Below are 17,269 nucleotides of genomic sequence, written 5' to 3' on the forward strand. Positions count from 1 at the left end.
AGGTTGGCCTGGAACTGGCGGCAATCCTCCTGCCTCAGCCTCCAGAATGCTAGGATCATAGGTGTGAGCCACCATACCTGGCTAAACACAGCATGTTCTACAGTCTGGGATCTGGGAGGTGATTCCTAGCAAGGAATTACTTCCCGGAACATCTCGTCAGCCAATCATATGGGCTCTATAGAAGAAACCCTGGTCCCATGCCCACCTACCAGAGCAGAGAAAAACGGAGATTTACCCATGTGCAGGATCTAGGGCAATGGCCCTTGGCTGGTCCAGGTCCTGCCAGAAAAGAACCTTACGGGACGTCCCATTGAGGTTGGCCACCTCGATGCGGTTGGTCTCTGAGTCTGTCCAGTACAGCTTCTTGCCAACCCAGTCACAGGCCAGGCCGTCGGGTGACACGAGGCCAGAGATGACAATGCTCTGTGCGGCAGTTCCAGTCTGGTTTAGGAAGGTCTGTTTGATGGCCTCCTCGCTCACGTCCGTCCAGTACACGGCACCCTTGGAGAACTGGAAGTCCACAGCAGCTGCGTCCTCCAGGCCACTGGCCACAATGGTGGACTCCAGCTTCACTCCACCAGCATCCACTAGCCGCACATCCCGGCGGTTGGCAAACAGCAGGAGAGGTGAGGCTGTGGGCAGAGAAAAGGGTCAACGAGCTGAGCAGGAGAGGAACCAGGTTCCAGGGACAATGGAAAAGAGAATCACAATGGTTACCTCTAATAACCCCCCTGCCCCTGCCCAGCACCCCTCCTCGGGTCCCCTGTACCCAAGACTCCTTCCTTCCAGTGGTCCAGGGGCTCCCTTGGGGAGAGGCCAGTTCAGGGAGAGAGGCAGGAAGATTTCCCAAACCCCCCCAAACTCTGGCCCTGCTGCTCCCCAAACTGGAAAGACCACTTCCCCACTTCATGTTGCTCTCAAGAGTTCAGGTGTGCTCTTCAAAGGCACTCAGGGGTAAGGGCGGGGCTGGGGGGAGATTTGTAACCTAGAATTTTTTTCTTCGACCCTCACTGGGAGCCAGGAAGCCAGGCAGTGCTCCCAACTCTGAACCACTGAGGAAACCACACACTTAATTCCTAAGTTTTAAGAGGAACCCACAACATACTCCTGGGAAGCTAGCTTTCCCTCTAGGAGACCTGGCAGTAGCCCCAGGGACCCACAGTGAGGCAGGCCAGAATGTGGGTGGCTCCCCACCCTCCTCCCCTCCCCCACCCAGGGGATCCTAGATGACAAGGGCACTGTAGCACTCCACAGCTCCACAAACCCTCTTCTCCTAAGGTGGAAGCAGCAAGGGAAAGCACAGAGGAGGAGGAAGAGAAAGTTCTGGAGAGACACCAGAGCGAAAGAAAAAAAAGAGCCACAGCGGCAGAGCCAGGGTGCCTTCCTAGGACACTGCTGGGCAAGCAGGAATGCTTGTGCCAGGGGCCTCTGGGGTCTCCTGTTCCAGTGGGGAAGCAGACACTGAGCAAGGGCATATGCAACCAAGAGCCTGTCGTGGTGTCAGGTTAATGCTGTGAATGGGGCAGGGTGGGGGACAGGACGGGAGCCGGGAACAGTCCAGGAGAGGGCTTCATGCTGTGTAAGTGGTCAGGGGAGGCGGCACGCAAGGGAGATGAAAACCCACGCAGAGTTCCTGGGGTAGAAACACACAGGGGCAGCACTATGAGGACGAAATGCAGTGCAGTCTGGTCCTATAGGTCCCTTCCCTACCGGGGGACTTTTCCGTGTGCCCAACACCTCTCAGCGCACAGGCCCCTGGCAGAGCAGAGGTCCTAACTGTATATTCTCCAGGCCCACAGCTGCATCCTTCAAGTCACACCAAGAGGGATGACCCTTTCAGTCTCCAGCTTGAGCCCTGAAAGTGACATGGACTCGCAAGAAGTATAAAAAGGAAGAGGACAGTGGGCAGCAGAGTCAGGATGGGGCAGCTGGGAAGACGGACGAACACACGCACGGACCCCAGGACTACACCCAACACCACAAGCTGCACTTTGGAGTCTCTGGCCTGGGGAAGGTTGCATGCTAAGAGCAAGCCCAGCTTGCTCTGGGACCCTTGAGATCACCAGGAAAAGCTCATGGACCATCCTCTAAGGGGACAAACCATTTGGACAATCCCATTGCACCTGTTGCACTAAGGACCACAAAGTAAATGGCTCAGCAGATCAGAGCACGTGCCACTCCTGCAGAGGTCCCACGTACAATTCCCAGCATCCACACGGTGGCTCCCGGTGGCCTGTAGCTCCAGCTCCAGGGGAGCGCTGGTCCCTGTAGTCATACGCACACACCCAGACACATGAGCACACAACTTAATACACCTTAAAAGCAAGACAGATGACTCCTGACGAATGATTTCCAATGTTGATCTCTGGTCTCCACAAGAACACACACACAGACAGACACACACACACACACACACACACACACACACCCCACATCACTATAAATCTATGTGCCCTGGCACTGAGAGCTTGAGAGAGCACGCGCTAGTGACAGACGCTAATAAAGTCTTGGTCCACTAGAAGAGTCTCAGCCTCAAGATTGGTAAATACGTATTTTCAAATGTTAACTCTGAATTCCGCTTCTGTTGCTAGGAGACTACCTGTACCAGTATTACTTTGGAAGCTGAACATGATAAGGCAAGAGGCCAGGTGTCTCAGGAGGGCCCCGGTGGGTTTCAAGTTCATCAGTACCCTCCCTGTGAAACAAGCAGGGCTCAGGCCACCAACATGAGAAGGCACACCGGGAAGATGCTGGTGGTAAGGGCTCCTCAGGCCAGGGTCAGCTCTACTAGACTTGGGGTTCTGGGCTTCACTCTGGCCTGGCTCCGGTTAGGAGATCCGAAGCAAGAAATGTTACCACTCAGCTTGAGCCTCAGTTTCCTCACAACACATACCTAAAACTAATGTTTTGACCTGTCATGGTGCCACATGCCCAGGACGTGGACATGAGAAGTAGAAGGATCAGAAGTCCAAGGTCATCCTTAGGTATATAGCAAACTGAAGGCCAACCTGGACTATAGGAGACCTTGACTCAAAACAATGGCAACAAAGAGTTAAATGTTTTGAAAAGACACAGCAGACAGCTGAACAGGCCAAATCCCTTATGACGTCCAAAAGACGTCCCTTGGTCCACCCCGATGTATCAGTTTAATTTTATATATATCCTTTCAGAGCAAGAACGTGGACATCCCATGACCCCAGAAATTTCAGCACCCACAATCAGGGAAGGGAGCCAACAGCTCAGAATCATTTCTGAGAATCATGTATATCTATTGCTCACAAGACCCCAGCAAATCACTGTCAGAGAAAAACACCAGCTCAGGCCCCCTCCTGCCTTGGCACCAGGCCCCGTGGTCAGTTTACTGCCCCTACCACAGCAGAATTGGGACTCTGAAAACCCCAGTGCCAACAGTCCCATTTTTACCCATGTAAGTATATCCAGTATTTATATATAGAATTCCTAACAGATGGTTTGCCTTCCACTCCAATAGCCCATGTTTTACACTGTTTACGAAGTCACCCCAAACAAGGCCCGATTCCAGGTAATTCAACCCTTTGCTGTGACCCCAAAATAAGGAGCAATCTCAGCCCATGCCTTATTTATAATCACGAAGCATTACATTGGGCCTCGAGTGCTCGAGGAGTGGGTGTGAGCCTGTGCACACGGTGAATGGGGGTGGGAGGAGGCTCCGTCTAGCACCAACCCAAGGGGGAAGGCCAAGCCACGCAAAGACTAAAGGCTCACATACAAGACACTACCAACTCATACACACACATACACAGTCACACGGTCTCACACCACCTAAGCAAGGAGCCCCAAGGACGTGGCGCTGGCCACGGGTGCACTAGGTAAGCTTTCTGGAAGGGGAGCTGGCGTTTCAAAGAAGGAAGACGACACAGGAAACGGTCTTGAAGAAAGACATCAAGCTGCGGCTACACACCTCAAATCTGTGGGTTCTACTATAAGACATACCTCACCCTCCTCAGCCCCTAAGCTTTGGATATCTACCAGCGTGGGACACTCACAAGATCATTTACACACGTCCTGTATCCAATCCATGTGGACCCAGGACTCCTCGTCCTGCTCCACCCACCTTCTTTTGTCTGATGCTCACCAATACTGCCCATCCAGTGCCCCCATCCCTCCTCCACTGCCCACAGAGCTCAACAGACTCTTTTTTAATGCATACTGATACATTGCCTCTGTGTGTGTGAGAGAGAGAGAGAGAGAGAGAGAGAGAGAGAGAGAGAGTACTGGAGGCCAGAGAGAGAGAGTACTGGAGGCCAGAGATTGATGCTACTGTCTTTCCCAGTCACTCTTCTTAAAAAAGATTTATTTATTTAGTTAGTTTTTGTTTTTGTTTTTTGGGTGAGTGCTCTGTTTTCATACACACCAGAAGAGGGCACCAGATCTCATTATAGCTGGTTGTGAACCACCATGTGGTTGCTGAGAATTAAACTCGGGACCTCTGGAAGAAGAGCCAGTGCTCTTAACCTCTGGGCCATCTCTCCAGGCCCCAATCACTGTTTTTGAGGCAGGGTCTCTCAAATCCTTGAACTTACTGCTTTGGCTAGGCTAGTTTGGCCAGTGGGTCCCAGGATTATAGGAGCACAGCTTTTATTTGTATGTGGCTGCTTACTTGCTTATTAGTCTGTGCTGGCCTGGGTGGGCTTATGTGTGCTGTATGTGTGCAGCACCATGGGGAGGCCAGAAGAGAGCATTAGGTCCCTAGAACTGGAATTGCAGGTGGTTGTGCACAGCAGTGTGAATGCTAGAAACCAAATCTGAGCCCTCTGCAAGAGCAGTCAAGTGCTTTCCACTGCTGGCCCCCAAAACAGGCTAGCCTCAAACTCAGGATGCTCCTGCCTCAGCCTTCTCAGGGCTGGGATTGTGAGCTACCCACGATGGATGCCAAGAACCAGATCCTGGTCCGCTGAGAGGAGCTAACCACTTGACTGCTGAACCATCTCTCCAGCCCAGAGTTTTGTTAAAAATGGAACTGGCAGGAAAATGGTAGTCTACAAAACCCCCCAGGTCTGTCACTGTGAACCATGAACTATAAGACAGGCTGGGGCAGTAGGCTGTGTTCCACAAGCCAGGAAGCTCTACGCCTCTCTTAAGAGGCCATGTTCAGCTCTATGATGAGGACGGAAAGGAAGCTGAACTGAAGCAACAAGGCCTGGTCGATCCTCTCCTATCACCAAGAATAAAGGTAAGCCACCTTGGTGTGCAGAAAACGCTCACTGCTGTGCCACTGACAGCATTCTTGATCAAGGTAAGAGAAAGTGCCAACATGCCTTTAATCCCTGTACTGGGGGAAATGAAGGCAGGCAGATCTTTGTGAGTTTGAGGACAGCCTAGTCTATACAGTGAGTTCCACGACAGCCCGGAAAATGTAGAAAGACCCTGTCTCAAACAACAACAAAATAATTAAGTAATTAAAATAAATGGGAAAACCAACACTCACTAATCCACAGTTCCCTAAAGCCCAGGGCCTTCCCCCTCTCCATGTCCTGCCTCCGGGACCCAGCACACAGCAGGAGTTGGACCATGGCACCTATCTCCTGGCCAGTAGCAGGATCTCTCAGACCTAAGAAACTGTGACAGCCACGACCTCAACCACAGAATCTCACAACTTCACAGGGGGCTCTGTCCCAGCTAAGGCTGCTCTCAGTGACATGATCGAAAAGTTGTGTGGATGGAAATGAGCAGCTTGATGCCTAAAAGAATAAAACCTTAGCTCTCTTGTCACCCCTCCTACCCTACCACATTTAATGGAAAATGCAGCAAGCACAGGGAACGGCTCTCCTCCCCACCTCCTCCTGAGCTGAGCCACCTACAGCCCTCCCTATCCATCTACCCATCCATCTGTCTGTCCACCCATCTCTCCATCCATGCCATCCCCTGGCTGCGGGACCCACTGTGAAGGAAAACCTTCTCACCTGGCCCACATTCCCCAGCACAGGCCCGGTCCACAACATATTCTATCGGGCCACCTCCTGGCCATTAGCCATTCTCATTCTACAGTCCTTGACACCTGGCTGATGGACACCTGTCTGCTGAGACCCTGTCATCCGCACCTTCCCCCATGCAGCCACGTTCACCTCTTTGGAGTATGCAGAAGCTGATAAGCCCAGCAGGGCACAAATCACAGCTGGCCAAGACCACCATTTGTGTCAAGACCAACACAGCCATGGCCAGGCTGCACATCTGGAAATGTAACCACAGTACCTTCAGAAATACAGTGTGCCTCCCCCACGGCAGAGGCTGATGGGATTCTGAAAGCTTTTATTGTAACAGAATTGGGGAACCCTCAGGAACACACAGAATGCAAAGACAGTGCCTGCTGCACGGAAGAGGCAGTGGGAAGAGGCTTCTAGGATATCACAAACCCTACTGGCCAGAATGGGGAGCTGGCCACACTTACAGAATTACATCGAATGTGCAGGCCTCTGGACAGGGTCCTCACACCCCAATCCCAGCCCTCTCTGTCCCACCAGAGAACCCTGGCTCCCCACAGCCACCTCTGCATCCAAACACTCCCACTGCAGGTCCGAGCTTGCCCTCTGCCTCTCCACACAGGCACACCCATTTCTGCCGCCTCTTCATCCAGCCTCTCCAACCCCAACACATTCCTACACTCACACATGGGACTCACGTTCATTTTCAAATTGCACACATCCAAAAGCATGCCAGTGCACACACGGACAAGAGCACACATGTGCACGCACACTCCCGGCTCCAGAGGAAGCCTTCATTAACTCTGAGGTTTAGGCAAGCTTCCCGGGCAGGAACCACATTTCAAAGGTCAGGGAAGCAGACAAGCAGGAAATGTATAGGGGGCAGGTTTGGGGGTAGGACAGGAAATAAGAAATTGCTTGCCAAAGATAAAAAGAATAAGACAGGTCAACGAGATGGCTCAATGGGCAAAGGACCGTGCTGAGCAAGCCTGGCAACCTGAGTTCAGCCCCCAGGCCCACATGAAGGCAGGAGAGACCTAACTCCATAAAGCCGTACTCATGCTTCCACACACACCTACACACAACAGTAATAAATATGTTTTTAAAGAGAGGCGGGCCAGCAGTTAAGAACACCGGCTACTCTTCCAGGGGGCTGGGTTTAATTCCCAGCGCCCACATAGTGGCTCACAACCATCTGTGACTCTACCCTCCATGATCCGACACCCTCCTTCTGGCCTCTGTGGGCACCAGGCGTGCCTGTGGTACACACACAAACAGGCGTGCAAACGAAGCGCTGAAATGCATAAAATACATAAGGAAGAATTTAAAGAGAGGGAACAAGGCTGCTGGGTCGGACACCTGGAGTGCACAGAAGGAGTATGGGGGTCCACACTGTGTCACAGCAGACTGAGCAGTGGTGTGTGACATGAGGCCGCCAAGGCTGTGGGGTAGGCAGGAGGGTGTGTGGCCTTAGACAACTGTTCTCACACCCCTGCTTATGGCAAAGCATGGGCTCTGTCACACAAAGGAGCTCGGCCAGGACAATGCTCAGCCACCCCTGAAAATACTAAGACCAGAAAAGGTCTACCCTGCTGGCCTGCCAGGGTAGCTGTGAGGAGTCTGCCCAGCAACTCTGAGGGTCTTACAGTGGCCTCAGCCCCTTCCAGAACTATACATATGGTCCTCATTCCCACACACCAGAGGGTCGCTGCTACTGAGGACATCTCTAGGGGTGACCATTAGAGGGCCATAGGTGGATGTCTCAGCCCTCGGCTTTCAACAGAAGCTAGCCACCCAACACCAGGTCCTTAGACCAATGCCCACAGCAGAACTAGCAGTGGCTGAGGGCTGGTCACCATCTTAGCTCAGCCACATGAGGGACCATCCAAGCTCCCTCTCACAGGTGAGCAAGCACGGTCTACTGCCCAGCAGCTCACCAAGGTCACGCTGTGCTCACTGAGGAGGTAGGCCCAGCTCCCAATCCCAGATACATTTTCCATCGTGTCTGGCTTATGCAATGCTGGGGCTCCACCCCAGGGCTTCATGCACATTAGGCGAACACTCAACTGACATTCTTTGTCATATTTTTTTGGTTTTAAACCAGGAAACACATTTTGAAAAGCCCTGGCTTGGAGTCAGAAATAAAATGGAGTGAGAAGAGCCAGGAGAGGCTGGGCAGAGGCACACAGGCTCCAGAACGGGGGAGACGCTCAGCCTGGCTTGCGCTTGTTCTGCTGCCAGCAGCCAGCCACCTCCCGCTTCTTTCACAAACCAAAAGCCTTGTACTTACTGACAACAGGCTCACCTCTGCCCCACCACAGCACTCTCCTCATACCCTAGGGACTCCTAGGCTCGTGACTGTCTTATCTGGCCACCATAGGACTGCTGGCAAGTAGCTCCCCTAGTACAGATGACAAATGACAACAGGTGCTCTAGGACGTCACGTCACACCACACAGCCCAATGCTGAACCAGCATGACCCCAGCCAAGAAGACCCTACGTCTAACCCCATGAACCCAGGGAGCCTGCCAGATCTGGCTTGTGTACACAGTCTGTGTCTTCACATGGCCAAGGCCTCAACCCGAAAGGGGACTGTCTCACGGGCAGCACCAGGCCAGCGGCCTCAGCCGAATCCTGGATTGAGCTACGGACGCCTGGCAGTAGAGGTTTCCAGAAAGTAAGTCCTTTACCATGAAAGTCGTTTCCCCCGTTAATCGGTTCAACCGGGTGATATCCACACTCAGAGCTGTGACATTGCGCATGTGGGGCTGCTGCATGCTTCTCCTGAACCCTCGCCCTCTGACACACACGTGCACATGTGCGTGCACACACAAGCATGCGCGCACTCCCAAGGCCCCAATTTAGCAACCACATAATGTTACCAGCTCAGAGATACCCAGGACAAATGGTGACATTGATTTATGTCTGCAAATGTGCGTTTTCACTAATTAGAAGGTTTAGGACAGAGTAGAGAAAAATATGTATTTCGGAGTCCCAGTTTGACTTGCCAGAAACCAGCCCGTTACTAACATTCTTATTTTCGACAAAATATAGCATTCTGATTACACACCATCTTGGTCCCATGGCTCCCAGCCTGCCAGGCTCCCGGAAGTGGCCCACGACCACGGCAAAGAGCAGGACAGCAATCCCAGGATGGAGACGCACTCGGGGCCCCTGGGGACTGAGTGCTTGGACACTCTGACAGAGGTCCTTCCATGGGACAATGGCAGCTTTGAGCCAAGGTCTCATGTCTTGTTCTACCAGGTATAGGATAGCCACTCAGATTCACGATGACAGGAAGACCAGCCCACCAGAAACTCCCCTAAGAGGGCAACTCTGACATTGGAGCCCATCTCCAGGTCTGTTTCCCATATGTTATCCAGGCCTCGGCCAGCAAGGATCAGATCCCAGGCAATAAGGAGCCCCTTTGGCAATTTTGTTTGTGCTGGATTTGGGGAGGAAGAGAGGGACAGAAAGAGACAGAGAGATGGAGAGGAAAGAGAAAGAGTGTGTGTTTGTGTGTGTTTATGTGTGTTTACAAGTACAGGTGTTCATGCTGCGTGTATGCCAATGTACCATGTGCATACCTGTGTGCCTGTGAAGGTCAAAAGAGGGTATTGGAGCTCCAGGACCTGAAATTAAGAGAGGATTGAGAGCTGCTGTGGGGGTGCTGGGAATCAAACCAAATCTTAACCACTGCCATCCTTCCAGCCCCTGTGTTGGTTTTTTCAGACTGGTATCTTCTATGTAGCCTAGGATGGCCATGAACTCTGTTTCCCACGTGCTGAGATTATAGGCACCAGCCCCCATACCCAGACCTTGAAGGCAATTTAAAAAAAAAAAAAAAAAAAACATTTACAATTCAAATAGGCTTCTACCCTCCCTACTGTGGGCCTCAGTTTCCCCGTCTCTAATCCAGGGATTATGGCGGATTATGATGGTCCCTTCACCAGGCAGTGGCACCAACCGAGCTCAGCTGTTTTTACCTGTTGTCTTCTGGGTGCTCCAAAGGAGGATGCATTAATTTACGGAGGAAATCTGCATTAGCCACACCCAGCACATGATGTGCATACACCCAGGAACTGTTCTGATTACTTAGTATCGAAGTATCAAAACCAGCCCAAGCACAGCTGCATATAGCACTTCTGAAACTGGCTAAGGGCTCCTACACTGCCATGTGTACCCCTGTGTATGGACCATGACCCCTCACTCATCCCTAGTAGAGAACCGACAAGCTGAGCAGCCAAGGCTGCAACTCAGACATCGGGACTCTAGTGATGCCAGGATTTTCCTAGCTGCCACCTTCACTGCCTCTGCAGTGACCTGAGCCTGGACTCCTCTTTAGCCGAGGACCAGCACTAGACACAACAGCTCCGAATCAGAAGGGATGAAGGTTCAGTAGATATGAAGCCTTGGGTTCTCACCCCAGCACCTGGGAAGCCAGTCATACAGCAGGCCAAAAAAAGAGCCGCTGACACTCATGGTAACGAAGAGTGTCCCCAAGAGAGATACAGACCAGGAATTGGCGTGGATGAACTCAGGGACCCAGGACTGACTGGAGCCGCAGTCCAGCTGTGGTGCCTCTGAGCCACACCCTGAGAACTACTGCCAACCCCGCAACAGTCAGGCAGACCTGCCAGGGAGCCGGCTTGGCACTGACGCATTTCCACGGAGGTGGGAGAAGGTGGGCTGGCCCAGGCCTACCCTGCAGGCCAGAGAGGGAAGTGGTTCCCGTGTGGCCACAAAGATCTCATTGTTCTGTCCACAGAGAGGAAACTGGAGAACCGATTTCAGAAACAAGCCTACCTTTGTACCGGCTCCTGTTTCCTCTAAGTGCTGCAGAAACCAGTCAGAAAAACTGCCAAATTTATCATCACTCTCCAAAATCTGTTTAGTGAGCCAAATTTGCAGGCTTCTGCTTTCAAACAAGCCACAACTCCTGGAAAAAAGTGAGAACCCAGGTGCCAAGGCTCAGGGGCCACAGCCCAAAATGGTGGCTGGTGCCAACTCAGGATCCCATGACAACTCTGTCTACCATGTGGCCGACTGGACAGATAAAAACAACGGAGGAGAAGATACAAGCCACCGCTGGGGATATAGAGATGGCCTTTTAACCCCTGGCCTTTTGGCCTCAGCCAAGCTTATCAGGGCACTGACGTGCTTGGAGAATTGTTTGTGAGTTTGGGCTCTGGCTGTCTTGGAGCCTCACTGGGTGGCAGGTTGGTGGGATGCAGAAGAGCCCAGGAGCCCTTCCGACAGTGCCTGCTATGGACACTAGGAAACACGGACTGCGCAGCGGGGACCTAAGGATAGCCCGAATTCCCTATGGAAGAAATCCAGAGAGAAGCTCCAGTCTGCTTCTGTTCTGGGACAGGTCCCGGCTTGGTGACCCCACAGATCCCATGCCCGCCCGCCCACCTTCCTGACTTGTTGTCTGCCAGACGGCACTTAGTCCTCACAGGAAGTGGGGCTGCTGTCACCTAGTGCCACAGACGGGAAGACTGAGGCCTTATGAAGGCAAAGAACCTTGCTGAATACCAGCTGGGACAAGTCAGCCTAGGGGACTCAGCTGCCTGGTGGGGCAGGGAACAGTCTTTCCACAACACTTAAGTTCACAAGTCAAGACAGTCTAGGTGGACTGCATAGTAAGACCCTGTCTCAAAAACAGGTATGTGGGGGTGCTCACTGGAGAGACAGCTCAGGGTCAAGAGCACCGGCTGCTCTTCCAGAGAACCTGGGTTCCATCCCAGCACCCACAGGACGGCTCACAATCATCTGTGACTCCACAACCCCACCATATCTTCTGATCTCGGAGGGCACCAGGCGCACATGCGCAGCCATACATGCCAGCAAAACACTACACATATAAAATAAAATTAATCAAAAAAAAAAAAAAAAAGAATTGGTGCGTTTTGCTCAACGCCCAGCCTCTTCTGCAAAAGCATCAGACGTGGGAACAGCATCCAGCTGTCAGGCACGTGTTCCTCATCTCCCCCATCACACAGGGTACCCAGCGGACAAGTCTCCCCCATCTGTGCGTGTGCAGCCAGGCAGTGAAGGTAAGAGGCCCTGAGCGTCTGGATCAAGACTCCAGCCTAAACAGCTCTCTACATAACAGCAGGCAGGTTCCATGGTCTCAGGGTCAGCACTCACCTCTACAAAACAGAGCCATGAACACAGCAGACGTGGGGACCATACAGCAACATAGGAATGAGGCCTGTGCTGGCTGGTTTTATGTCAACTTGACACAAGCTGGAGTAAATCTGAAAGGAGGGAACCTCCTCAATTGAGAAAATGACTCCATAATATGCAGCCATAGGACATTTTCTCTGAATTCATTGCTTGTTTGTTTTTGGTTTGGTTTTTCTAAGACGCGTTCCTTTGGGTAGGTCTGACTGTCCTGGAACTTACTCTGTAGACCAGGCTGGCCTCGAACTCACAGAGATCCACCTGCCTCTGCCTCCTGGGATTAGAGGCATGAGCCACCACAGTCCAGCCAAAGTGTTTTCTTAATTAGCGATTGATGGGGGGAGGCCCAGCCCACTGTCCTTAACTCCCCAGCCCTAGGCTGGTGGCCCTGAGCAATTGGCACCCTCTGTGGCCTCTGCATCAGCTCCTACCTCAGGTTCCTGCCCTGTCTGAGTTCCTGCCCTGACTTCCTTCAATGACAGACTGTGATGTGGAAGTGTAAGCCAAATAAACCCTTTTCTCCCCAACTTACTTTCTGGTCATAGAGTTTCATCAAGGCAACAGAAACCCTGACTAGGACAAGTCCCATGTGCCACCTCCTCACAGTGACCACCAAGGCTTTGTGGGTACCTGAGGGTCTGCAGATAGGAGACAGACGTCTCCCACGAGAACAACCTAAGGCTCCTGCAATAGGGAGCTCAGAAATAAAGGGCAGAAACACCCAGAGGCCTCCACTCCTGCTGCTCTTCTCTGATCAGCCACTGGGCTTTGCTCAGTGAACATGGACCCTCAGGAAGAAAAGGTTTTTCCCAACCATACTCAAGACTGAAGGGAGCAGCCACAGTCTGGATGCCACCTTCCGTCAGTTCTCACTGAGCAAATTTGATGTATGTCTCGACCTCCTGCTGCTCTCAAGCCTTCTGACAGGATGGAGACAATTAAAAAGATCCAAGACAGCTGTTCTGTCATGTCAGCTGTACAGACAAAGGCAGCATAGTCCTGGGACCACAGCAGAGACCACCCCGGTCAGCTGAGCCCTGTCTCCAGCTTCCAAGGCAGTTTTGTGACTGTTTTTTGTTTTCTTTTAAGGTAAGATCCTGTGTGGCCCACGCCGGTCTCAAATGCACTATGTATATGACTAAGGATGAGCTTAAACTTCTGATCACACTGTTTCTGCCTCCTGAGTGCTGGGATTACATGTGTGTACCACCATGCTCAGCTGTACCATAGCCAGCTTTAATGCTATCCCAGAGCCCTCTGGGCTGACCAGCAGGATACCAGATCTGTTTCCTCTGAGCTGCAGCAAAGAGAGTGAGGCAAGAGCAGAACTCAGGCACACAGACTCCCGCAGAGAGCAAGGCAAGAGCAGAACCTAGACACTCGACTCCCATGGGTACAGCCAGAAAGGGCAACATGGGCAACATTAAAACACCAACATTCTAAACGCCACAGGAAAGTGGCCGCAGCAATGGCTCAGCGGTGAAGAGCACTGGCTGCTTCAAGAAAGGACCAGATTCAGTTCCCAGCACCTACATGGCAGCTCATGACACTTTTAACTCCGGGGAACCAACTTCTTCTGGCCTCTGCCAGCACCTGCACACATTCAGACAAACACACAAAACTCAAAACTTGTTTGGTATTTTCCCTAGATTAAAAGGGTCACAGAAAGCTTTTTGAACATGATGAAAAATGAGCTGGGCTTGGTGGCACACTTCTGTGATCCCAGGATGCAAGAGGCAAAGGCAGGAGGATAGGAGTTCAAAACCAGCCTCAGCTACACAGATACATGAATCTAACCTCAGCTACATGAGACTGTCATAAAAAAAAAAGGATAAAAGAATTATGTAAAACTTGCAAATACCAAGCCCTACCATGACATCACAGAGTCCAGGCTCTGCAAGGCTAGCCAGTGTCACTCAGTGTCACACAGTGTCACACAGTATCACAAAGGCTTCATGTTTGGGGGGCATGGGCTCCTCAGCGGAAACAACTCTGCCAATGGCAGGCATCAAGTCCATGTCCTGGAAACTGTGGCTCTCCACACGTGGCTCAGAAGCCACAGGCAGGGCAGGTATCCCACACACTGACAGAGAGCAGAGGACCTCCTCTCCCGGAGTGGTGGGGGCCACAGAAGGTTCTGGGCTCTATGGAGATGACCAGGGCCATAAGACCTGAGGTTGGAAAAGGCCTGCGAGACCAAAATGTTCCCACCTTACACACTACAGAGCTGGAAACGACTACACAATGAATATCTGACTTAAAGAAAATGGGGGAGCCAGGAGTGGTTTCGTACAGCTTTAATCCTAGCACTTGGGAGGTGGAGGCAGGCAGTGCTCTGAGTTCAAAGCCAGCCTGGTCTACAGAGTAAGTTCCAGAACAAGCAAGGGCTACAGAGAGAAACCCTGTCTCAAAAAAAAAAAAAAAAAAAAAAAAAAAAAAAAAAAAAAAAAAAAAAAAGGAAGAATAGGGATGGCTCAGCTGCTCTTCCAGGAAACCCCAGCTCCATTCCCAGCACTATGTCAGGCGGTTTGCAACCCCATTAACTCCAGCTGCAGGGGACCTAATGCCCTCTCCTGGACTCCCCGGCACTCACATGTGCCCTATCATGACATCACAGATTCAAGGCTATGCAAGGCTAGCCAGCATCACCTTGATTAAAAGTCAAATCAGATCTTTAAAAAGAAAAGGAGAAAACGGGCTGGGGACGTGGCTCCGTCCGCAGAGTACTTGCCTAGCATGCATGAAACCCTGGCTTCAACCCCAGCACCAAAGAAAATATAGGAAATGCAGCTTGGGGTACATGAGACTCCATCTTAAACATACACACACACATACACACACTCACACACACACCAAATTATTCTGTCTAGAACAAGATAAATGGGCAAGAAGGTTCCAGAAAGCATGATGACCAACATCTATAGTTGATGTCATGACTTTTCACCAGTGAGCACTGTGGGCCCACGGGGTTCGCCTCAGAGCCTGGATGGTCTAAACGAGGGGAAGGGACAGAAATGCATCCACCCTGAGCTTGGGCACAGAGAGGGCTGGGGCGGTGTGGCCACACCCTGCCTCGTCAGTCTCCCTGAGAAACCAAGTGGGGTTGGAGCCATCCTGGAGAAGTCGCCTGGCCTCCAGAGGCAAACGGAGCAGAGCGCACATCTTGCCCGAAGCCACCTGGTACGCATTATGCTCGTGTTCAGCTCCAGTCCCAGGCCCCGCCTGTACCCTGTGGATGCGAGGATCTGAGCTGTCAGGGGACAAAGGCTGGAGGGCACCCAGGCTGAGCTCTGGCTAGGCCACACTAGACAGCTATTAATGGCCCCATTGAGCAACTTCCTGAGAGCTCTGCCAGGCAGGAGAAGCCTTCCCATCCAAGCAGAGGGGCACAGGCCAGGGAAGTGCTGGGAGGCGCTCACCTTTTTATTCTGCAATGATTTGGGGGAAAGAGTGCAATCATCTGCTTAGTAATTAATTGTATATGCCTTCAGATTGAACCCGAAAACAGTCCAAACTGGAGTGGGCTCCCCAGGTGGAGCATGGTGGCGGGAGTATCCTCAGACAGGCCCGCTGTCAACCTCTTGAAAGCTAACCACAGCGGCTAATGAAAAGCCCAGATGGTAAGATGGGCCCTACCACAGGCAGCACATGGATTGACCTCCACAGCCAGGGGCTGGAGAACCCATCACATCCACCCAACACCTGCTGGATGTCACAGTTTACTGTCCCCAGACCAAGAGATCAAAGTAAGGGGTCAGGAGGCTAACTCTGCAGGAGCAAAAACCCAAAGACGGTCAACAAGCTTCCCAAACAGAACAGAGGGGAGGATTTGCAGTTATCTCAAAGCACAGTACAAAGGTCAGGGCAGAGAGACAGGACAGGCCACCTGGTGGGAGGGTCCAGGACCAGGAGCCAGGTGCCTGTGGACAGGACACCACTCAGGGACAAGTGCAATCTGGTTGAACGGAGACAGGCCAGCCATTCTATCACGGTGTTGGGGCAACTCCCCATTTAAACGCCAGATCCCCACGCCTCAGAACATGTCTCAGAAGCCACGTCAACTAGCTCTCAACCACCTGTGACTCCAGCCCCAGGAAGTATGACACCACTTTCTGATTTCTGTGGAAATCAGGAAGGTGAACATACCTACCTACACAGACACAGACACACACACACACACACACACACACACACACACACACACAAATATACATAATTAAAAGCAAAATTCTTTTGGGCTAGAGAACTGGATTACCAGTTAAGAACACTGCTTGCTCTTCGCTCTTCCAGAGGACCAGGGTTCAATTCCCAGCACCCTCATAGAGGCTTATAACCCTCCGTAGCTCCAGTCCCAGGGGATCCAACACCCTCTTCTGGCCTCCATGGTGCATGGTACATGATGACCAGACATACAAAATACTATACACATAAAATATAAAGGTTTAATTTTTTTTAATAAATCTTGTTTGAAAACCAGGGACGTCAGGTGTGGCAGCTCATGCCTTTAGTCCTAAGACTCAGAAGGAAGACTGATCTCTGGCAATTGAAAGCTAGCATGAGTCTACATATAGTTATAGGCTATGGGGGGCTACACAGAGAGACCCTGACTCACAACAAACAGAAGATAATCTGAACGTAGAACACAGGACAATGAAAGGAAACTGACCTGGAATAAAACAAACAGAAAAAATGTATTTATAATCTGGATATAGAATAAAAAGACATGCACTCATATAAAATAAAACTGACAGTTTCAATTATACAAAACTTTTTTTTTTTTTGGTCTGATTTTTTTTTTTTTTTGAGACAGTCTCAAACTCACAGCAATCCTCCTGCCTCATACTCCTGCGTGCTGGAGTCACCACACTCAGTTGTTTTGTTTTGTTTGGGATAGGATCTCACTCTGTAGCCCAGGCTAGCCTCAAACTCATGTCATTCCTCCTGCCTCAACTTCCTGAGTGCTGGGATTACAGTCATAAACCACCACACTTTAATGTCTTTATGATATTACCAAATATGTATACTAACATATATATATATAACATATATAATATGCATATACATATTATATATCATATATAACATATATTATAAAATATATATTATATATTAATATATAC

At 51.2% G+C, this 17,269-nt stretch overlaps 1 protein-coding gene across 1 annotated transcript in view; it reads right to left on the reverse strand.

Annotated features, from left to right (window-relative positions):
- Lrp5 (LDL receptor related protein 5) overlaps positions 1-17,269 on the reverse strand; it is a 98,445-nt gene that overhangs the window by 71,776 nt on the left and 9,400 nt on the right. Inside the window, exon 2 of the mRNA XM_055614776.1 lies at positions 236-632. Within this exon, the coding sequence (XP_055470751.1) occupies positions 236-632 (397 nt within the window). The remainder of the gene's footprint in view (positions 1-235; positions 633-17,269) is intronic.

Source organism: Psammomys obesus, unplaced genomic scaffold (genome assembly GCF_907164565.1).
Source record: "Psammomys obesus unplaced genomic scaffold, mPsaObe1.curated_primary_1811, whole genome shotgun sequence".
NCBI lineage: Eukaryota > Metazoa > Chordata > Mammalia > Rodentia > Muridae > Psammomys > Psammomys obesus.